Below are 24,635 nucleotides of genomic sequence, written 5' to 3'. Positions count from 1 at the left end.
GAGGAGAGGTTAGGACAAGTATTATTATTGCCAGTGTGCAGATGTGGAAATGGAAATGCACCCAGGGAACTGATCTGCCCAGGAGTTCTCAAGTCTCCCCACTAAGTGCAGAAGCTCAGTACTCACTTCCAGTGTCAGGCTCCCTTCTTACCTGCCACTGTGTCCAATGACAATCAGAAAACAAATACAGCTTTCAAAGTATTGTCACCTTGCCACATACATTGTTTTCACTGCGTAAAATTTTTTTTATTGTTAGAACTTTGATAGAAATGGTTTGGCTAAAGGATTGTAATCAAGTTTTGTTTTGTACTTTCCTCCTAATCAAATTAAACATTGCCTTCTGCCTCTGCCGTCTCATTTACACCAATTAGTGGCTTAGCATTAGAGCCAGGGTGACTTTAACCCAGATAATCATGACTTGGTTGGCGCCCTACTGATGGGTGCGTTTCTGAGTGGGGTTTCCTCCTCCCTGGTGGAGACCCTGATGTCAGGAGCCTCTACCGTCTCCCATGAAGTGGTCCTCGAGGGAGGACATTATACAGCCTCTCCGCTTACTGACAGTCCAGCATGAGATGACTGACACCCAGCAGGATGGCAAAAAAGATGAGGGGATGTGTGTAGAATCCGCCCTGCGTTCTCAAGGTAACAGCCTGTTACCCTTGCCTTTTCTTTTCAAAGACTGTGATTGCTTAAAGCTTTCTCCAGTCACCTCTAGGAGAACAATAAGCATTCATCACAGATTGGCTTACGTTCATTAGGAATACAATTTGATGCACAGATATCTACTTCTGTAAAACATAATGAAAATTTTGAGTTGATGGCAAAATTTTGCCATCCGGAAGCTACTTTTTTTTCTTTTTTTTTTTTAAGATTTTATTTATTTATTTGACAGAGCGTGCGAGAGAGGGAACACAAGCAGGTGGAGTGGGAGAGGGAGAAGCAGGCTGCCCACTGAGCAGGGAGCCCGATGTGGGGCTGGATCCCAGGACCCTGGGATCATGACCCAAGCTGAAGGCAGATGCTTAACAACTGAGCCACCCAGGCACCCCGACTTTTTTTTTTTTTTTAATTCTGTTCCATTTTATTTCATCCCCACTGTAACTTTGTCTTCCAAGTTCACTTTAAAAAGAGCTATGGACATTTTTCCGAGTCTGGAAACAATCCTGACCTAACATTGTTATTTTCTTAATTTTAATCTTTTGAAAAAGCATTGGTTGTAAGCTAGAAGTGAGACTTTGAAATGGTCTTACTTTGCAGTACTGAATTTTTTTTTTTTTTTAAGAGAGAGCACGCACTAGCAGGGAGGGGCAGAGGGAGAAAGAGAGAGAATCTTAAGCAGGCTCCATGCTCAGCATGGAGTCCAATGAGGGGCTCTATCTTACGACCCTGGGATCATGGCCTGAGCCAAAATCAGCAGTCGGACACTTAACCACCTGAGCTACCGAGATGCCCCGTACTGCATTTTTACTAGTTTCTCTCCTGCTTGACCTGGAGTGTCAGGTCAGTCACTGCTGCAGCTCTCAAAGACAACAGCAAGACATATGTAATGAAATTACACTGTTTTATTTGTTTACTTCTACATTGTCATATGCCCATTTTAGTAGATGGTTAAAAAGGATTCGAAGATAATATTTTGAAAGAGCAATAGCTCATGACATAGTGCATAGCATTCCCAGTAGTTTTTCACATTTATATATTTGTAGCAGTGAAGTTGAAGTTCTGAATGTTGAGCTGGGCATTAAATGTCCCTAACTCTACAGTCTTTGTATTCTTCCTGTAGGCAACAGTTTCTTATATTTGCCATCCATTAATTCATCACATGGTGATGTTTTTTATTAATATATTGGACATTATTCTTGTGATAAAAGTTTTTAAGAAAATATCCAATGTGATGTGGCGACTAGACGGCTCAGTTGCTTAAGCGCCTGACTTCAGCTCAGGTCACAATCCCGGGATCCTGGGATGGAGCCTCGCACCCAGCCCCACGTCCAGCCCCATGTGCAGCTCCCACATCAGGCTCCACACTCATCAGGGTTTTTCCTTCTGCCCCCCCGCCCCGCTCAAGCTGTCTCTCTCTCTCTCTCAAATAAATAAATAAAATCTTAAAAAAAAAAAGAAAAAGAAAATACCCAATGCGTTGATATTTTATAATCCTTTTTTTGTGTGTGTGTGGTTTGACTATTGTGTGGTTTTAATATAATTTACATTCGAAGAAATTAAATGAAGTTTTACAACGATGTATCTCTTAGAAAGTTCTTGAAAGTAAATGTTGACTTCTCTGGCTATAGTATGATGAATTCTTTTTTAAGTGATAAATTTGGATTGGAAGAATAATAAAAATTTCTATAGCACGGAAGTGTGAATGTTTTGTAGTTATTTGGTTAAAATGTTGTAACGCCAGCAAAAGATAAATTTTAAAAGGGGAGAAAGTGTGGCATCAACTGGCTCAGTCCATAGAGCATGTGGCTCTGGATCTTGGGGTCATGAGTTCAAGCCCCATGTTGGGTGTAGAGTTTACTTAATAACCAAAAAAAAAAAGTTAAGGTGGGGAAAGACCTGAAAAACAATTCACTAAAAACAGTATGGAGCCCTTAAAAATATGAAAAAAATGTTCAAACTTTTCATAATTAGAGAAATGCAAATTAAAACTGAGATGGGATAGCCAGAGAAATCCACATTACTTTTTTGTGTACGATAAGAGCACTTAACACAAGATGTAACCTCTAAGCATAACACTGAGTATATAATAATAGCGGTAAGCTATAGGCCCTATACTGTGCTGTAGATCTCTAAGACTTGTTTGTGTCGTATAACCAAATCCTGTACCCTTTCACTAATACCTCCCTGTTTCACACTCCCCCGAGGTAGTCAACCCTGTCCCATCCAGGTACTAACCAGGCCCAACCCTGCTTAACTTCCGAGATCAGACGAAATCGGGTGCGTTCAGGGTGGCATAGCCGTAGACTCAGCACTCTGAAACCCCCGTTCTACTCTCTGCTCCTAGGGACCTGACTATTTTAGGTTCCTCATTTAAGTGAGGTCATGTAGTGTTTGTCCTTTTGTGTCTGGAATATTACACTCAGCATAACATCTTCTAGGCTTGACCATGTTGTTGCACATGGCATGATTTCCTTCTTTTTTAAGGCTGAAAAAATATTCCATTATATATTAATGTCATATTTTCTTTATCCATTCATCTGTTGATGGATATTTAGGTTGCTTCCATGTCTTAGCTATTGTGAATAATGCTGCAGTGAGCATGGCAATACAGATATCTGTTTAAGATTCTAATTTCAACTCTTCCAGATGTAAACTCAGAAGTGGGGTTGCTGGATCACATGGTACTTCTCTTCTTAATTTTTTGAGAAATCTCCATACTGTTTACCATAGTGGCTATAGCAATTTACATTCTCACCAACAGTATACAAGACTTGTCTTTTCTCTACATCTTCAACAAAACTTACCATTTGGGGGTTTTTTTAATAATAGCCATCCTAATTAGGTGTGAGATGATAGCTCATTGTGGCTTTGATGTGCATTTGAAAATCATATTATGATTAATGATGATCCATATAGCTCTTGGCCGCTTGTAAGTCTTCTCCAGAGAAATGTCCATTCAGGTTTTTGCCCATCTTTTATTCAGGTTATTTGGGGTTCTCACGCTATTGAGTTGTAGGAGTTCTTTATACACTTTATTAGATAAACTTTTTGCAAATATCTTCTCCCATTCCATAAGTTGCCTTTTCATTTTGTTGATGGTTTTCTTTGCCATGCAGAAGCTTTTTAGTTTGATGTAGTCCTATTTATGTATTTTTGCTTTTGTTGTCTGTGCTTTTTGTGTCATATTCAAGAAATCATTGGATAATGGTCCCTTGTGATCTTTTTTGTTCCGGTGGTGTCAGTTGTGATGTCCTCTCTTTCATTTATGATCTTATTTATTTGCATTTTATGTCTTTTTATTAGTCGGAAGTCTTGTCGATATTATTTTTTAAGAAACTTAACTCTTTGTTTCATTGATCTGTTGTTTTGTATTCTCTATTTCATTTATTTGAGCTCCAATCTTAATTATTTTTCTTTCTTTTCCTGACTTCAGACTTAGTTTGTTCTTCTTTTTCTAGTTTCTTGAGGTATGACATGAGGTGGTACTTTGAGATCTTCTTTTTTAATATAAGGGCTTATTGCTATAAACTTCCTTCTTAGTAAATTTTGGTATGTTGTGTTTTCATTTTTGTTTGTCTCAAGATATTTTCTGTTTCCCTTATATTTCTTCTTTCACCCAATGGTCATTTAAGAGTGTCTTGTTTATCTCCGTGTATTTGTGATTTTTTTCTGTTTTCCCTTTGTTACTGATTTTTAATCTCATCCCACTGCCATTGGGATGATTTCAAAAGTTGAGTTTTTTGTGACTTAGCATGTGATTTATCCTGGGTATTGTTCTGTGTGTGCTTGAGAAGAACGTGCAGTCTGCAAATGTTGGGTGGAATGTTCTAGATCTATCTGTTAGATCCATTTGGTCTATAGTGTTATTCAAATCTGCTGTTTCCTTATTAATTTCCCAACCGGATGAGATCTGTTCATTATTGAAAGTGTACTATTGAAGTCTCCTATTGTAATTGTATGGCTTTCTGTTTCTCCGTTCAGATCTGTCAATGTTTGTTTTATATATTTAGGTGCTATGAGGTGGGGTGCATATATATTTATAATTGTTTTATCTTGCTGGTAAATCGACCCTTTTATCATTTATAGTGACCCGCTTTTTCTATTATGGCAGTTTTTGACTTAAAGTCTGTTTTGTTTGATGCAAGTATAATCACCCCTGCTTTCTTTTGGTTACCATTTATATGGCATATCTTTTACCATTCCTTCATTTTCAGCCTGTGTGTGTCCTTAAATCTAAAATCTCTCATAAGCATATAGTTGGATCTTGTTTTATTCATTCAGTCTGTGTCTCTTGATTGGGGAGTTTAATTCATTTACACTTAAAGTAACTATTCTTAAGGCAAGGATTTACCTTTTAACTGGACTCCAGACCTTATGACAGTCTACTTTAAAGTGGTAACAACTTAAATTTGATCACACACAAAAACAGTACACTTTTACTACCCCCCCAAGCACACATTATGTTATTGATATGAGAATTTACTTCTTCTATACTGTGTGTCCATTAACAAATTTTTCTGGTAATAGTTCTTATTAATATTTCTCCATTTTGTGATTTTTTAAAAAAAGCTTTTGTTAACACCCTGCATACTCATGATGAGGGTAATAAAAGTTGAATTGAGACAGTTTTCATCCATAACTGAAACTCACAACTTGATCAGTTGGTATCAGATTTGACATAGCCCAGCAACGTTTATAAAGTGAAGAGTAATCAGTCTATTCACTGTAGCATGGGATTAGTAGAATCAAATACTTTGAAAGTCTGTCCTTGAAGGACTAAGAAAAAAGTATGTTCTAATCTTTACATGAGAACTCTACATTCGTTAACTCCCATTACCATATAATGGCAGTTATATTTATAGTTTGCACGTTAAAGAAGCCCTGAGATTGTATCCCCAAAAGCTTGAGCTTAAAATACAAGACTGCTATATTAAATTTTCTGTTGACAGTCCCAGCTAAGGCTCTGGGAAGAAGAACGTACTGGCTGTAAGTGTCTTCTCCTATTTATCTAAATATGCATTTCTTAGGAAACTTGACTCTCTGTTAAAGGTATTTTTAATTAACTGGACCAACTTCTAAAATGTATGCCACATTCAAAATCTTACAGTTTCCTATGTTATAGTTCGCTCCTTTATTTAAATCAAATAGATCTGAGGGAAAAAGACACTTAAAACTTCGTATTTCAGTATGAGTTATCTGATTTGGATTTGATGTTTCTTTACAAAACCCAAACTCATTATTTACAGTCATGTTTATCTACTTAGCAGTTTAGGGAACAATTTGGCAATTTTGTGGTTGGTAGGGTTTATGGGCCAGCTGGCTGGCAGGGACCACGGGAAATTGGGCCTGCTGCTAGGTTCCATGGGCAGGTGGTGTTGGTGCTGTGATCCATCATCAGACCACATTGTTTTCAAGAACTTTCTAAAAAGTAAATGTTATTTTCACTCCTCTAAACAGCAGATTTTTTAAGGTGATTATTACCATTATCTAAAAGGCACCAGTAAATAACCAGCTGAGTATAAAGTAATAAACAATATATACAGACTTGTCTTTGTAGTGTTTACAGTCTAATTTAAGAGGCAGAAATTAAAATATTCACATATGTAGTCATATATGCAATTCCAAGACTTGTGAAATTAAAATGCTAAGCATCAGAGAGGCTATGTGAGACTTGATAAGACTACCTACCTACAGTACCTAATGTACATTGGAGGGTCTGGAAATCCCTCTCTATGAAAGTGTATTTGAGCTTTAGACCTTAGATTTATTTTTAAAAGTACTACAAATAAAAAGTACTATTTTTTGAATGTGGGAAGAAATTGTATACACAAATTTTAAATAAGCAAATTTGGCATTGAATAAAATATGAAATCTAAAATAGAATTAAAATGCAAAATGACACTTATTGCTTCACTTTAAAAATACATGTTTAATCTAGAACATTTGAAAAATACTTAAAAAAGGAAAAAATTTTAGTAGCTTATAATTTAAACATAACTATGATATTTTATGTATTTCTAATATCTCTTTTTTTCTGTGAGTAGAAATATTTTAAAATGTGGTATCCTGTTCTACAACATTCTACAATTTCATTCTCAGTGACATGTTTTCAGGTGGCACAATATTTGTGTTTCTAAGAAGTAATCTAATTTTACATTGTTTCTTTATCCTCTTACAGGCATTTGCCTGGTGGCCTGACTTACTGGCAGAGCATGCGGAGAAATTTTGGGCTTTATTCACAGTAGATATGGATACTGCACTGGAGGCCCAACCTCAAGACTCCTGGGATAGTTTTCCTCTTTTCCAACTGCTCAATAATTTCCTCAGAAATGACAGTAAGCACTCACGTTTTCTTTAGTATATAAAATGGGGAGGGACGGAGAGAATGTTGTGTGAATGTGTATTTACAGAGCTCTCACACTCACTCCACAAGATTGACATAGATAACATTAGTGTCTGCTCAGTCTCCCTGACTTTTTCAGGTGGGGTTCTGGGGGGAACCAGTAACATGCCCACCTTGCTCCCCTGGTCTCTGAAATTCCTCTTGTTTCTACCCTCCTGCTAACATGGACATCTTTCTCATTGCACCTTGTGAATCAGAAAATCTTCAAAAGTTAGCATTTCTAAAGCACTTGAGAATACTTACATCTCTGAAAGACACCTTAGAAATATGTCATAATTCTAGGAATTCCTGCTTTGTTAAGGTTTCTAATATGTATTCTGATAATATTGTTTGCCTGGGAGGAATTTACTTCCATAGATGATTGTGTAACATTGCTGTGTGGTATGGGTTGCTCTCTCAGTATTGAGAAATTTAAGAGAATGTAAAGGTCCTCTGCTGAGACATTTCTTTCCATGCAATAATGTTTGTGAATTTTCTGATGTGTGGTGTCCTAGCGGCCGGAACAAACCTAGTTTTACATCAGGACTTCGTAGGGACATTTCTTAACATACAGATTCCTAGCCCTTTCCTACAATGACTCTTTTTGAAGTTTCCCTTAAACCCAACTTTGGTTACTGCTGACAGCCTTTGCGTGAACACTTGCAGTGATCAAAGCGTCACCAGTTACCTCTTCTATACAGTTTTTCCCATTGTAGACCAAGTGGATCTCTGCCTCCTCCTACCCTCTGGTTCTGACTTGTTCTGCTTGATGGATGGAACAGTGTTCTACGATTGTGCATTTTCTTCTCCGAGCCATTGCTGCGAGGTCATTCAGTTCTTCCTCACATGATAGGGTTTCTGTGCCGTTACCCTTCTTTCCACCTTCCCCGGCCCAGACCTCACTCCATTTTTCAGTGTTGCCCTGGAGTGTGGTGCCGTGAAGAACACCGTGCTCACAGTGTGCCCCGAGCAACCCAGACCCCCAGGAGAGGTGCCCCTCCCCAGCCCTGTCTTCCTGCAGCTCACGCTGCTCTAACTCGCCACGGAGCTTAGCCCCCCTGTGATACATTTCCTACTTGCTGTATTTTAAAACTCCAGAGCTTTTTAGCGCTCTCTTTCCAGGACACCCCTACTGTGTACTTCTAGGCTTAAACTTAAATCCATGCATTACATTTGTTTTTGCTTTTTAAAAAATTACTTTTATGGTTTTGTTTATCACTCCTTTACTTCTTTGGTTGTTCATCCCTTTGAATCTCTGATAAAACTGTTTTACTCGGGGGAGTGGAATCCATACTAATATGAAATTTTGTGTAGTATTAGCCTTCCCATGGACGTCAGATTTAGGACAGCAGGTTAAGAACCTCTGTTATAGAAGAGAGGTGTCATTGTTAGTAATTAATAACATGAACGCTGATGCCAGATAGATTCACATCTGTCTCTACCACTTGCAACTTGAGCGTTGACAACAGCTCAGCCTCTGTGGACGTCAGACTCTTCGTCTATAAAGGAAGGAAAACAATAGTACCTACAGTGTCATTGGTGGTGAGGATTAATCCCATAGTAGCTCACGTATAGTAGATACAAAATAAACATTATAGATATTAGTCTGTGAAAATTTCAGTCTCAACTCTTTCAAGCAATTTCATCTCCTATCCAATTTCACTTCCAAAAGATCCTGTTAGAAAGCCAAAGAACTAAGCTCCATTGCCCAATTCAGATTTAACCACAATGTCTGCTCTCAGAAGTCGCTAACCCCACACTAAATTATCTGTATGTGAATCATTCATTCTGCAAACGATGACCAGCCAGCTTTTAAGTTGTACTTTGGTTCCCTCCTGGCAGCTAGAGGACTCTAAATGACCTTCTCCTTTTCCCAGTCTTTTAGCATTGTTCGTTTTCTGCTAAGAAATAACTCAGGTTTAATATTACCTTAAGACAATAAAGCTGGGCCAAAAATACATCTATTCATTAAGTCCCTAGCTGAAAGTAAATAAGCATAGGCTTATTTCTAGCATTGCTTTCTCCATTTGCACAAAAACTCAATAATTGACCGTATTTAGATTTATTGGGGAGTTTATTCAAAGATGGGGCACTTACCAATGTTCACAGTCAAACAGTAAAGATGATTTAACTTATTCAACATACTGGGATTTATTTATGGAGAAAATAAGCGTAGACTTCTTAGAAATTTTGCCAGGGGAACCCCCACTGCAACTCCAGTGAATTAGCATCCTTTAATATTTATTTTTAAAAAGAGTTCTTGCATTGCAAGTGTAAATTTATGAGAGTATATCAACAAGAACGCTAAAATGCAAGAACGCTAAACGCTAAAATGCCTCTCTCTCATGGGGCGATGGCGGGGGGAGCTCCCTTTTCTCCTCAGCCAGGGTTGGAGGCCAAGATCAGCCCTTGAGGATGATTGTTGGGGCTGCCACGAGCTGGCAGCTTTGTTTTCCTGTCTCAGACATCTGTAGTTGCTGGGAGCCCCCACTTGGTCTGTACCAGGCCTGCTGACCCCACAGCCAGACTAGGGTGTGAAGTGGCAGCACTGGGCATGGGACCTCTGGCTCTCCTTGGCTAGTGCCAGGCTCCCATGAGCTCATCCTGGCCTGCATTGCCCCAAAAGTAGCCTGGCCTCCTGCCTGCCCCATAGACAACACCTAACAAACACACCTAAATGGGGTTCTGCACAGGATTGCAGGGCGTGGGGGGTGAGGAAGAGCCAGGAGTGGGTGCTGGAGAAGAGGGAGTGCCGTGGGCATTAGGGCAAGGAGGTCAGCCCTGACACTCGGGGCACCGGCTGCGAGCACAAGCCCCGCTTCTAAGCCCTTAGCTATATCGAGCTGGACAGCTCACACTCCATGCGGTCGCAGGCAGGAAGTTTTCTGTGTTGAAGTGCCTACTTCCATCGACTGAAAAATAATGTTACAGAAAAGTTTTCAAGTTCTAACAGTTTTTCTTCACTAACAAAAGTTCTGAAATCATCTTATCTTGTTCTAAAGCAATAAACCACTTTCGGTGGAACCGTGGGGGGAAAAAATCACCAAAATGAGAATAGCAGAAATTTAATTTTTATCTAGACTTGCAAATATTTAATTCAAAAGAGTTGCCTACTCCCTTTCCTGTTGAAAGCCATGTCTGTGGCATCGGCTACTATTAAATGCATAACGTATAGTTATGTTGTTTTGTCGTACGTGATTCAGTTAAAACATGGAAGCATTTGTTACTGATCTCTTTTGAGCGAGTCAGCATGGGGGTAAGTCTAGATCCTGGCTTTGATTTTGCAGTGATTAACAGAATTGAAAAAACATCAATTATTTCAGAGAAAAACAGCTCCTCCATGTAGTGAGGTAAATAGAAAAGTTCCCCAGTGCCATAATTTCCTTTTGGTATCGGGAGTGCGGGAGAGTCTGGGGAATTGAAATAGAATGTAGTGACTTTCACCTCAAACTCACCAGTTACTATCCAAAGCCAAGACCACCGAGCATCTTAATAATTGGTAAAACATATTCTTTTTTTGCTATTGATATCGCTCTTGATAATAATGAAGAATTTTGTTAATAATTATGTGCTTGTTTTATTAAATTCCTGCAATATTCAGGTGGTGATTTAGTGAACTCAGTCCAAATGTTAAATGTCAACCTTTCGCTGTCCCCATATTGACCTTTTTGGAAAGCTTTAGGAAAACATAAAACTTCTGTCCCTTTAATCCCACGTAGAAAGAAGGAGCCTTACATCACTGCCGTGGTATGACCACTTCTACCACATTGACCCAATTAACATTATAGCCCAAATTCTAATTAATTACAGCTTTTGCCAGGAGTGATAGAAACAGACTGCTCCGAAGGTTCAGTCTTGGAAGAGGAAGTATTTTGCTAAGTAACAGTGTTTGCTGTTACCTCACATGTGCTGTACAACTAATTATATAGATTTTAAATGGTTGTGATTGACCATAATGTTGCATGCTTATGTTTGCTTTGCCAAAATAAAAATTACTAACACATCTCCAAGTAGTTGGGGGTATTAGTTAGAATTTTTACTTTATTTGTGCCTTGAAAACCTGGTGGCCAAGTTGTTTGGGGTGTTGTTTTTCAATGAATAATTCAGATGTCCCCACTGATAGTTTACCATCTTTCTTTTATTAAAATCTTGATGCTTTGATATTTTAAAATAGATGTGTATCTTTTGGAAAATGGACAGGATTTTCGACAAAGTGCTTCGCCTTCCAGGCGAGGAAACTAAATCCCTAAGAGGCGATGCGCCCAGGCAGGAGCTTGCTGATGGGGACCGCGGCGGGGAGGTGCTCACGTGGTCGTCTCCAGTTCAGTGGGGGATCTGTACTAACAAACGCAGGTGCTGGGGCATTTATAAAATAATATAATCTTTTAAAGAAAGATAGGAAATTGCTTGAAGTTTTATTTTTTACCTTAGAAAATTCTCAGAAGGTCCTTGAGTTGTGGGGGCAGGGGAAGAGAGTTGGTGAAAGGGTACAGAGAGAAGCAGAGAATGGTATATGTGGTCCTATCGCATACGTTACAAAACGTCCATGATGAGAATGCCAGGGACTCAGCTAAGAAGTGGGGGAGAAGATTCAAAACAGCAAATTCGGTTTCTATTTTAAGGAGGAGAAAATTCTGTCGGGGCATGCGTCTTTCCTTAGAGTTGGACATGATTAGGGAAAGTCTTAGCCCTAAGAGCCCTTGGAGATGAAACGTGGTGTTTCCTCACGGGAAGAGTACCAGCTGCACCATAATTTTAGCAACTGTCCCCAATCTCCCGCCCCTCACAGACTCACCCACTGATTCCCAGAGCAGGACTGATGATGAAAACAAACTCCGGCTCCTTCATTTCTGTCCAGAAAAGACTGAGCTCCTGCTTGTCCCTCCATCCTACCTCCGTCCACCCTGACCCACTCCCCCCAACTAAAGAGATAATTAAATGGGTAATCACTTTAAATGGTATCTAAGGAAACAGTCTTGAGAAAGAGTTGTATTAAAATCGAGGGAAAATAAATGTTTTCATAACGAAGCAATTAGCATGATAGTTAAATGATGCTGTGCGACTAAAAAGCTAGTACAAATAGATTCTACCCTTGCATGCTGTCTTCCGCAATTGTCCTGTCGATAATAGATACGGCAAGTGACCGCTTCCGACAAATGAGAGCCATCTGCAAATGGCACAAATCATTTCTTTCAGCACTACTGAAAGGCAAACCCTTGGAGCTAGTCACCTTTTAATCTGTGGATATGTTAGCAAGTGGCAAATGACCATTCTTTTGGGGACGGATTCCCAAGTGAAAAATACCACGGTGCTTCTTCTTTAATTAACAGCCTTTTCACATTGCTAGCACATTAACGCCATCCTGAAGAACACCCGTGCTTATATAATCAATGTCGCAGCGTCTCTGCCTAAACGAATAATAAATGTTCGGGCTCTCCACTAAGTGAAAACCTATTCTCCAAGACTTTCACCTTCATAAAGATGGGCTCATAAAAATCAAAAAAAGAAAAATTGGAATGTGGTCTCATGAGGATAAAAAGGCTAGTGTTAATAATTAACAAGGAGAGTGAAGTGGAGTCAAATTAGCCATAATAGAGCCCAGAGTGACTGGCAAAGTCACCTCTCATTATCAAAAAACTCATTAAGAAATGAAGAAGTGGAAATCCCGCTGGGTTATTCTCACACTTAGGCTGTATCAGAGATTATTTTTCAGATTTCTTTCAAATGAAGAACTGTTAGGTCACCATATTGTACATGAGGTTAATCTTCAAGCTTTGAAATATGGAGGGCTGACACCTGCGTGGTATTCTACCCCAAGCACTTAAATGAGCTGTGCATCTGAAATTCACGAATTGGTGTTTATAGATACATCTGTACATACATCTGCTAGGAACAATGCAGAACGGATATAACTTCTAGACTGTAGCAGGGCTGTTGCTGTGTACCAGCCTCGTTTTATAACTAGGCACTTTTATAAATGATGAGATGACCACTAAAATGTGAAAATTTATTTAATTCCAATTTCCAGAGTTGACTGGATTCAAAATTCTATGTCAGAATTTTTTTTGCCAGAGTGTATAGTAAATATAAGAACAAGAAGTTACTAGCATTTTCTTTTTAGCTGAGTTCCACAGTCTTGCTCTAGATTCTTTACTGCAGGTAGACATTTTAAATTCTTTGTCTGCTTTTTATATTTTTGGAGAACTTAATGCCTGCAAGAAAATAACCTGCTCTTAAAGGCCTGTGTGTCCTTCACAGTAGATTGACAGAAACCTCTGTAAGTCCTGAAGGCCATGAGCACCAAGAACCCTACATTTGAGGGCTGTTGACCATGTTACAGCCATTCTCAATCATTTTCATCATCTAGAGCAAGCATTGTGTACATAGCCGGAATAAAGTTCCAGATTTTTCCCTTTGGCTTTTATATTAATCTCATAAAAGACAGCATGAGAACTGCAGGACTGTGAGACTTCTTTATCTTTAAGCCTTGGTTAATGTTTATATTGTTTTTTCCTGAATTCTGCAAGAAACAGGTGCTGAATGCCTAAAATTTACAAATCCCAGTCACCTTGCAGAAACATGGATTAAAAACAGTTCTGGTCCTTTAAAAATATATCCTCTAGTAGAGCATATGGACATATATACCCTACTCACTATAATGCAATAGTTTATAAAAATATAACTCAATTATATGTACTGTACTATGGCACCTTTAATTATAGTTCTAAACTTGGATTTGTTGGATTTGGAGTTGTTGTCCAAAATATAGGAAACATTATAACACCAGGGCTCTCGCTCCTTTGGTAGGTTGGTAGGTAGGTAATATTTCACAAGTGCACCAAGGGGAAAGGAAGAATTGGATGTGGTTTTAGGAGGTTGTTATGCTAGTAAATGTACAAATTAAATATTACCAAACTATATAAATTTACCTATCAAGGTTTTAATTAAAAGGAAAATAAGGGGCGCCTGGATGGCACAGCGGTTAAGCGTCTGCCTTCGGCTCAGGGCGTGATCCTGGCATTATGGGATCGAGCCCCACATCGGGCTCCTCCGCTATGAGCCTGCTTCTTCCTCTCCCACTCCCCCTGTTTGTGTTCCCTCTCTCGCTGGCTGTCTCTATCTCTGTCAAATAAATAAATAAAATCTTAAAAAAAAAAAGAAAAGAAAAAACCCAGTGAGATTCCTCTTCCACTTAAAAAGCACACTCTCAGAGTCCTTTAGACAGTGGATTTTTGTTGGTATTTATTCAGTAAACACATGTATTGAGTGCCTAAATAAAGTTCCAGATTCTTGGCTGGGTGCTATTCCTAGATCTCAGGGGATTTTTTGTTTGGTTGTGTATATTTTCTTCCTTTTACATAGGTCTGTTCTAGGGTGCAGTCGTCCTGACTTTTCTCCTGAAGCCCATGTTCATATTTTCAGTGATAGGAATCCTCATTATATGCATTGGTCAGGATGGAGAATGGCCTGCTAATTTTATATCTTAGTCCAGTGGGCTTTCATTGTTTAGGATCCCTACAGTTTGTAGTCCCTCAAATAATTGTTGTCTTAGGGCAAAGTCTTGTTTTTATTGTGGTCGGTGTTGTTTGTTTTGCTGGTCATGAATTACTAGTTTCTTCTGAAGTGCCTATCTAGAACTTTAGTGGGGGAAGTCATTCATTCTTCCTAGTAATCCATTAACGCTGACTAATTGGGGGGGCATAATATAAAATTAGGTTATATGGGGTCAGGAGTCAACAGCAAATTTTTACCCTAAAAAGAATACGGGAACTCTTTTATCTGCTTATTCTTCATTTATCCAGTGATTATCATCTCAGTAATTGTTATTAATTGGATCATAGTTTAAATTCTCTGTCGAAATCTTACTCTTAAAAGCTTATGACAAGTACTTTTGTAAATGTAAGACTCTTTTTAGTATGTAAATAATCAACACTAATTTATTAATTATTGGGCTGTTCAAAATAATTGGGCACATCTGCATCCCTAGTTTACCTTTTATTTAAGCCTTTTGCTTTCTTTTTGCCATTTCTAATTGTACTGTGGGGCTTGATGTCATCGATGCTTCATTATTTTCTGACAAGGTGATATTTGGAAACGTGGCATCTTTGGGGGGAAAAAGATGATTTAACAAAGTGGATGCTGGTCCTCCACTTACATTCTTGTAACCACTATTTTAGACTCCTGAGCAGTCCTTTCTATTCCACACCTCAGATATAATGTCAGAAGCATTCTTGGATAAGGCCACATTTGAGAACTTGTTTCTTCCAATGAGCTGTTAGAATGGGTATCTTAGAGAGGCTTGATTTGGACAGGTGGCAGCCCCAAATCACAACCTATCCTTACAAAACCAGATGGAGAAGATAGAAGCACTCATTCTCATGCCTGGGGCTACATATTAAGAGGGCTTTTGGCAGTGCCTGAGAGGAGTGGAATGCAAACTGGCATATGGGCAACTGAGAAAAAGAGCATACATTTCCATACACAAGTATAGTGCGTGTGTATTTCTGTAGTCCGGCCTTTTGACACCAAGCTTTCTCTACTTTCCTGTCCCCTCTCCATTTTTTCTTAATCTCTCCTCCTTTCTCCTCTTCTGTTTCCCCCTCTCTCCTTTCCTCCCTCCCTCCCTCCCACCCTCCCTCCCTCCCCTTTCCTGAGTCTAATTACCAAAGAAATAATACTGCCAATTGCCAGTTTTCTAAAACTTTGGAAAACAGATCTATAATTTGATTTTTAAAAAGAAAAAAGGGATACTCTGCTGAAACATGAGCAGACTTTTGGCCAGAATTAAGCATTTGTGACAGGTTTTAGGAAATATAGGAAAACTCCATTTTCTCCCCCATCTTCAGGATGTGAAAGTTTGCTATCAAGAGTCATGACTGAATAGAAACTATCCTCCCTTTGCCACATTCATTAAAATATGAGACATAAAATAGCCAACATCCATATCCACCAGAACTTTTAGCAATCTGACCTTGGACGTGTATCAAAAATAGGATTTTCATACCAATATTTTTTAATACTGTATATTCTATATAAAATATGAAGAGACATGCAAGCATCAATAAGTTCTTAGTTTCCTGAATAATGTAGTCATCTTAATGTTGTATTCATGTAGTTATTCATTCAACAAATATTTGAACACTTGCTCGGAGCCAGGCATCTTGCTGGATACTAAGAATACAGACATGGTCCCTCCCTCAAGGACTTTGCACCCTTGTAAGGAGAAATAGAAACATCAACAGGTGCAGAAGGATGCTGTGGACCACAGTGGAAGCCTGTATGGGGTGGAGAGAAGACGGGTGAAACCAGTAACTGGGCAAGGAGACAGCAGAACAAAGCATTTCCAGAAAAGTTTGGAAGAGTTAAGTGTAGGCTTAAATTGAACCATGCAAATCATTATGGCTGGCACATAGGAAATATGGGAGTCAGGCAACAGAGATGATCCAGAGAGATCATTTTTAAGGTAAATCGTGGATGGCTTTCATATCATCCAAAAGTTTTTAGAATTTGTTGTGATGATCCACTCAAAGATTATAATCTTTAGGAAGGACATTATTAGTTTTATATTTTGGCAAGCCCCTCTGCTTCGAGATTTGAAGAAGATAGGCAAAGGGAAAATAGGATCCTGAAGACCAGGAAAGAGATTATTGCACTAATCAAGGCAGGAGATGAGAAGGTTAGAAGTAGGGCAACAGCAGTGGTGATGAAGAGAGGAAGGGACGTATTAAGAAGGATATTAAGGATACAAAATACACTGGGTGATGGGTATTAAAGAGGGCACTTGTTATGATGAACACTGGGTGTTGTATGTAAGTGATAATCAGTGAATTCTGCTCCAGAAACCAGTATTGCACTGTATGTTAACTACCTAAAATTTAAATTAAAAAAAAAATACACAGGTCTTGATTCCTAATTAAATGTAGGAAGTAAAGGCCAAGCCTGTGGTATAATTACCAGGTACTGATATAGTGATCTGGTGGACAATCTCTGTTTTTGCTCACATGGTGGGAATACAAGAGAAGGAGTCTTATTTAACAAGTTAATGAATTCACTGCTTATCAAGTGTATCAAAAAAGAGAGCACTTGCTAGAATTACATTTGAGTCAACTGGTACTTAATCTTAGGATCATTATAACATTTAATAACAACATTGAGTGTTGATTCTCCTATGTGCTTCTTCATTTTAACAAACTAAGTATGACTTAATAGCCAACATACCTAATCTCTAAATGTATAATAAAGAAGCATTTGAATTGATGAGGTAGAGTACTCATTCGTAGATGTAATAATTTCTTAAGTGAGTGTGTCTTGGACTAGAAATAATGACAGTGCTTAACAGCACCTATCAAGATGTAGAGCCTAGGGTCTTTCTGTTTTTTATTAGTAGGCCATATAAATTAAGAGTTAGGCTACAGTCTAGCTATATAGCAATATAAAGTTGTCCAGCTTTCGATGTATATTGTAAGCACATTAAATAATTTCAATGTTAATTCGTTTTTCAGCTCATTGACTATAATAGTTTTCTTCAATCTCTTGACTTTTTCATAGTGTAACTGAGTTTTTCAAAATTCTAATTCTAAAAACATATAATTCATCTAAGATGTGGAGTAATGCGTTTGTCATTTTTAAGATTTTTTTCTACCTATAAAAAGCTCTGTATTTCTAGGTCTTAAAAGATGCTGATATGCTATTCATAGGTTGGACGACTATATGGATGGATGGATGGATGGATGGATGGATGGATGGATGGATGGAAGGATGGAAGGAAGGAAGGAAGGAAGGAAGGAAGGAAGGAAGGAAAGAAAGAAAGAAAGAAAGAAAGAAAGAAAGAAAGAAAGAAAGAAAGAAAGAAAGAAAGAAAGAAAGAAAGAAAGATGGTAATAGTTTATGGTAATGTAAATTGAGGGGTGATGGTAATATAGTCTATGGAGGTTAAGAGGGGGCTCTTGTTCTATTGTCTAATGACCAGATGACTTCACCCCATGCCCCTAAATTCTCTGTGCCTCAACTTCCTTATTGATAAGAATGAAAAAAATAATAGTGCTTCTGTCACAGAGTTTTTGTGATGATTAAATGAGAGAATGCATATAAAGGACTTAGCCTCATGCTTGACACTCCAAAAATGCGGGCAAGGAGGAGGAGGAAGAGAAAGAGTTCTTAAATGGAGAGTCAATAAATTCAGATATGAGAATATTTATTAATTTGCTTACCACCGTGATTTAGGTGGTTTGAGTGAGAATATTTCATCCTTAACATTGAGCATCCTTATTTAGGTACCACTTGGCAAAAGGAACTGAACTGCATGATCTATACAGTACCTTCTAGCTCTGTGATTGAATCTCCGGGAATAAATAAAGCTCCTTTCAGAGTGCTAATGAAAACATCATTAAGATGACATTAGTCCCCTAAATAAGACATTTATCTTTAAATATGATTATCATTCCCACTTTAATAGGAAATCTTTTAGCGTATAGATAATCCAGAAAGAATGATTTAACCACAAAAAATACTAAACCATATTAACTAGAAATAGAAAAAAAAAAGGGTTGTCTTTTCCTCTGTATTTAGAATTGCTTCCTACCCCACTTCTACATGTCTGTAGTTTTCCAGCCTCTGACAAATTTCAGAATCCATTAAAACAGTAATTCAGGCCACTGTGGTAAGCATCACATACTTTGCCCAAGTTTTAAAACACTGTTTAGATTTCAGGGTATTTTACCCTGAATAAGATTATGTGGGGAAAGGGGCATATTTAGCTATTCTATGAGGCATTATTTTAAAACTGCTAGTTAGTAGGTTTTGTATATAAGCATATGCAGCTATTTGGATACATGAAAGTGAATGGGATTACTGAGAGCCTTTTCCCCATCTTCCAGCTCGGCCACTCTCATCCAAGCCACCATCATCATCGTGGTCCTCCCTTACCTGGTCTGTCGCAGTCAAGCACTGAGCACGAGCCACCTTCTGTGCTTCCGTCCTTCATCACCTACTCCATTTTCCACACAGCAGCCAGAGATATTATATCATGGCACTCCTCTGCTTAATAATAATAAAAATAATGATGCTAATAAAAAAATGATGCTATTTGTATCCAATAAAACCCATACTTCTCACCACGTCCTACTGTCTAGACATAATCTTGGACTCTTCTTTCCCCTCTCTCACTCTACCCTGCCACACTGGCTTTCTCGTCCTTCTAGAAGTACACCAGCTTGTTCCTTGCTTAGAACTTTCGTACTAGCTGTTCCCTCTACCTGGAGATCTTTCCTCCAAATCTCCCGTGAATGGCTCCCCTGTCACTAAGGCTCAATTAAAATATCATCTCTTCAGAAATCCCTTTCCCAGCCATGATGTATATTTTTAAACGAACATGTTTTTACTTTGAGAATCAAAAAAAAAAATCACAACTGGGTTTAAGATACGTTCACTTGAGAAACAAATATGTACCATCATCTAAAAAATTACAAATTATTGATTGAATATTACTTAACATTACTTAGTATTTTCCTACAGATTCTCTATTCCTTCATGGTGCAGCTTAGACACATACTGACTATCTTGGTCATTCAGGCTGTTATAACAGAATACTAGAGACTGAGTAGCTTATAAACAACCAGTTTATTTCTCACAGTTCTGGAGGCTGAAAAGTCCAAGATCAGGGTGCCCACAGATTTGGTATCTGGTGAGAGCTTGTTTCATAGATGGCCGTCTTCTTGCTCTGTCCTCACATGGCGAAAGGCTCCAGGGATCTCTCTGAGATCTCTTTTATGAGAGTACTAATCCTGTTCATGACGACCCTGCCCCCCATGACCTAATTACCCCCGCAAGGGCCCCGCCACCACATTGGATGTTAGGATTTCAACATATGAATTCGGGAGGGAAGTGGGTGGGTGTGACACAAACAGTCTATAGATAGCACTGACCTTTCTTCTAATGAAATTACATCCTGTGCATAGAAAGCACCCATCTTCTGGTATGGGGAGGTGCACCTTACCTATTACCTACCTATTTGACAGTCCTATCCCAGTAGCACAAATTCTAAGACTTCCACAACTGCTTTAAGTAGGATGTCCCATAGTGTATTTCATTAAAGACAAATGGACGCCTGAAAAATGCTATTGATACGTTGTTTTTAAAGACACATGTAGAAAATTGGATGACTAACAAGAAAATCCACAAACAACCAAAAAGTTCATGCATCAGAATAGATATTCCCAAGGTGACCGTCATCCTGCTAGTGAGTTAAATAAGTATATCTCTTAGAATTAATATGGTTTAGCTCTTAGAATTGAATGGGTTTAGCTCTTCTGTGATATACCGTCTAGCACAGGGGTTATAACTCTCTTTATTGCTCTATTTACAAGTATCAAGACCTTCTGGGTATCCAGCAGCTCCGTTGAATCTCTAGCAAGTGGTCATATGCCTCATGTGTTAAACCTCTTAGAAAGTAAAAACATTCCACCTGCCAGGAAGATTTTATAGAGACGTAATCTGTTTGTATTTTGACAGCCATATCTAGGAGGTTAATTATACCTCTTGATTAGCTTTCATGATGTATTCAGTATGAGGAGCAAGATCCATTATCATCTGTATTTTACCAGTTCTTCTGTGTCAGACTCTTTCAGGAAACGTTTTTTTCACCCCTATTTCCCCAATGCCTGGTATGATCCCTCTGACAAACACTGTTTCTGCTTGACTATTGCAGCACTTTTATGTAATGGAAAATTTCACAAACACTTGCAAGAAATCTTTGTGCCCTTGGTTGTCCGCTACGTCGATCTCATGGAGTCCTCCATCGCCCAGTCAATTCACAGAGGTTTTGAGCAAGAGACATGGCAGCCTGTCAAGTAGGTATCTTGCCTAGTGTCCATAGAACATCTGTCTCTTCAGTCCTGACCTTATGACTTTACACATGGCCATCTGTAGTTATTGCTTATGGTGGTCCCTTCCCACGTTGTTTGTTTCTTTACAGGAATATCGCCAACAGTCTTCCCAATGTAGCTCTTCCAAAAGTTCCAAGTCTGCCTCTTAATCTTCCACAGATTCCTAGCTTTTCTACTCCTTCGTGGATGGCTTCTTTATATGAGTCCACGTGTGTATCCCTCACTTATTTCCTGGTGGTGTGTTAGCTAGTGCATGGCCTGGGCTGTGTTCTGTGCACATGTGTTCACATTGCATGGCATTTATCATCATGGGTGTTTGAGTTTTTTAAGCTATTAAGCTAAGCTGAGCAAATTGATGATAAATGATACAGATTAAAAAACAACAACAACAACTCCACTCACTGGTTTGATGTAGTTCATAGGTGATCTGTAGGTTAGAGGTCATTTTGCGACCCAGGTTGTAGACTCTAGCCTAAATGATATCCCACGGTTCGGGCGATCACTGTGGTAACAGTATGTCTGGGAACCTGAGTTGGCTTCAGCTTTGTTACTGCCTACATATTTTCTCTTGTACATGTAGAAAATCATCGTAAGAATCGTTTCAAGAATATGTTTTTCTGTTTAATCTTAGTCGCACTTATAAAGAAATAATATTTCAGGCTGCGGAGAAGTGATTGTCCTTTATTTCCTAATACCAGCAAGTTCTTCTTTTGTCCTTTCATCTATCAGTTGATGCACTTTGTTATTTTTAAATAGTCTTTGTATCATAAAAACCATGTATCTGTTAGCTCCATGTTGTGATAAGCCCACCTGTTGCAGATTCAATAACTAAGAGTCACTAAAACAAAAAGGACACAGGCTTTGAAATTCGAATTTAGATCCTAGTTTAGTAATCATTAAGTCTTTCTTAGCCTCAGTTTCCCCAATGCTGAAATGGTTATGACACCTAATTTAAAGATATTTTTGTGAGGATATAAAAGAAAAAAAATGAAAAGTGCTTGGCACATCCTAGTAAATAATAACTACTCTTATGCTACGTTATGATTTTTATCATTATTACTACTGTCATCAATCATTATTCATAACTGTATAGTTTTCAAAAGTATGAGCCTCAGAGCAATCAAATGAACTCAGTAATAGTCCATGCTTTGCCCAAGATCTCATATGACATCAGCTAAAAAGAATAATAATTAGAAGAAGAAAAATAGCTACCACTCATGAAGCACTTCCCAAATTCCAGCTAAAGTGCCAAATCCTTTATCTCCATTAAGCCTCACAACAACCCTGGGAGGTAAATGTCATTTTCCCCATTTTACAGTTAAGGAAACTAAGTCATAAAGAAGTTAAGAAACAGAACTTGCCCAGGGTCCCACAGTAAGTAAGTGACAGTGGCAAGCTTTGAACCCAGGTTTGCCTGACCGCAAAGCTCTCACTCCTCTTATTCGTGTGTTCAGCTTCCAAAGACTATACTGGCTAAGAACTTGCCCAGCATCCTTTCTGCCTGTCCTCCCACAGCTGTTAAATCTGCTCCCAGTCAAGGCTGCATACCCTCAAGAAAAGAAAGAAGACCAAGAAGGAGAAGAACTTGCAAACTAGCTTAGCAATATCTCTCCAAGTTAAACACCATCACTGTGCCCATGATAGTTATTGGGATGTTAGGTTACATGTGAATCTTTTTCTTTCAGTCAAATGCTTTGGGCAGTTACAGCGTATAGAGTGGTGTCCGTGTGTGCTTGGCAATTATCTAGGAAGTATAATGCATCTTTGTAAGTTTATGTGTTTTTGTGCTTCTTAATACTGTTTAAAATTTACCTCCTCTTCTTCCTCGTTCCTCATCTGTTTAACACCCTTGATTTTAACCAAGAACATTATTGTGCACATTACCTTGTAAAATTTGGATTTTTTTTTTTTTGGTCATTATTTTTTTTATCTTTGAAGTATGTATGAAACCTGAATCTCATTTATTGGGAGCCCCTTTTTAGAATGATCTGCCTCAAGGACAGGAATCATGACAAATTGTGGCTTCGTAAATAAAGTGCTCGTACTTCCGTCATTCTGAGTACATAAAAAACATGGCTTACAGGTTAATCACGGTTATCTTTACCTGCTGGATTATCAACATTAGGCTCTTCATCAGGGTGCTCAAAATTATGTATAGTGCTATGATGTAATCACTAGCTTTTTGGGTTCTGGGTGGTTTTTTTGTTAAAGATTTTATTTTTATTATTTTTAAGTAATCTCTACCCCCAATGAGGGCCTTGAACCCATAACGCCAAGATCAAGGGTCTCATGCTCCACCAGCTGAACCAGCCAGGCACCCTTGGTTTTTTTGACTTTTGTTATAAAGCGTTAAATAGCAAAAAAAAGAAAAAGAAAAAAAAAGTCCGTTTCATATTAAGGAATTAAAAATAGAACATAACCATGGCTTTAAAGGTACATCCCTACCCACTCATGTATCAGTATCACCTTACAAGGTGCTTCTCCATGTCTTCCTTCTCAATTTTGTTGTTGTTCTTTAGTTCTAAAAGTAGATGCCAATAAGATAAGTTTCCTACTGGCATTTTTAGGAAGTTATCTCAGAGTCCATTATTTACGTTTGAGTTCTTTAATCTGTTAATAATACTTTCAGAATAGGTCACTGATTAAAAATAATTTTAAAATGAGAAAGTTCTGAGTAAATTACAGGTTATAAATTCCAGCTCAAGAGAAAACCTATTTACATTTTTTTTCTATTTAATTGTAACAAACACTTGTTACCTTAATTATGTTCCCAATTAAGTACATTTATCATTCCATAGCATCTAAGAGCAGAAGACACATATATTCATACTCTCTATGAACATTTAATTGTCATAGATTGTGAGAGAGTCCATTTTCAATAGAATTCTATCTTCACTATTTCAGATTTTGTTTGATGATGGTTTTTGTTATTTTGTTACACTATTAAGAATACATACATGTTTCAAATAGCTACCTTATATTTCTCCAAAGTAAAAAATTATTAGATTTGCTTCTTTAACCAACTAGATTCAATTACTCATAAAATATAGGTCCTCTAATTTACCACATTGTACACTATGGATATATAAGAGGATTTTGCCTGGTCATTTTTTATCTCTTATTTTTATTATATATATGGCAAAAGGGAGAAATAAATACATTTTTCACAGCAATGTCAACATGGTGTTGTCTGGTTCCTTTGTTTAATGGTACTTTGGGGACACTGATTTTTAAGGTTACGAGATACTGAGTAAAGAGCTGTGGGTGGCATTCAGTGCTTTGCTGTGATTGGTCCGTTGAGAATTTAACTCTGAGCACATCTTGGCTAGGCAAGGAGACCATGAGGAATTACCGACAGAATGAGAGAAGGACCACAAAGGAGGTTGGTGATGCAGGAAAGAAAGCATTTAGTTAGCCAGAAAAGGAGGTGTTTTTTTAAGCCAACTAACTAAGATATATTTAGCCAAACAAAGGGGGTATTTAAAAGAATTTTATTTTTATAAAAGTTTTCCACTGTGCTCTTGGGATAAATTATTTCATTTCCCTATTTTTCTTTTGCACACCAACAATACGATTTTTAGGTTAGTATATGTTAAGCACTTACGGGAAAGCTGAGGAGAACTGCATCACACAGCACCTTTTTTTCTCTTTTTGTTCTCTTTTACTATTAAGTTTCAGTGTGTTTGAACATAAGATTATTTTACTTTCAA

General features: G+C 38.1%; 1 protein-coding gene and 1 non-coding gene across 11 annotated transcripts in view; both read left to right on the top strand.

Annotated features, from left to right (window-relative positions):
* The window catches only part of CADPS2 (calcium dependent secretion activator 2), a 513,662-nt gene that overhangs the window by 432,185 nt on the left and 56,842 nt on the right, over nucleotides 1–24,635 (top strand). For 6 of the 10 annotated variants that reach the window (XM_044387950.3, XM_044387934.3, XM_044387928.3 and 3 more), the window contains 3 exons: nucleotides 6,839–6,995; nucleotides 20,748–20,889; nucleotides 21,015–21,134. In XM_044387950.3, coding sequence (XP_044243885.1) covers nucleotides 6,839–6,995; nucleotides 20,748–20,889; nucleotides 21,015–21,134 — 419 coding nt within the window. The remainder of the gene's footprint in view (nucleotides 1–6,838; nucleotides 6,996–20,747; nucleotides 20,890–21,014; nucleotides 21,135–24,635) is intronic. The other 4 variants (XM_026510248.4, XM_026510239.4, XM_026510229.4 and 1 more) reach the window with 1 other exon arrangement.
* On the top strand, nucleotides 9,376–9,512 carry LOC113267250 (small Cajal body-specific RNA 20). The gene has a single exon (XR_003320660.1). It is a non-coding gene; the product is annotated as a small Cajal body-specific RNA 20 (non-coding RNA).

The sequence above is a fragment of the Ursus arctos genome, unplaced genomic scaffold (genome assembly GCF_023065955.2).
Source record: "Ursus arctos isolate Adak ecotype North America unplaced genomic scaffold, UrsArc2.0 scaffold_3, whole genome shotgun sequence".
NCBI lineage: Eukaryota > Metazoa > Chordata > Mammalia > Carnivora > Ursidae > Ursus > Ursus arctos.
Note: the sequence above shows the minus strand (reverse complement) of the source record. Positions and strands in the feature narration are given on the sequence as shown.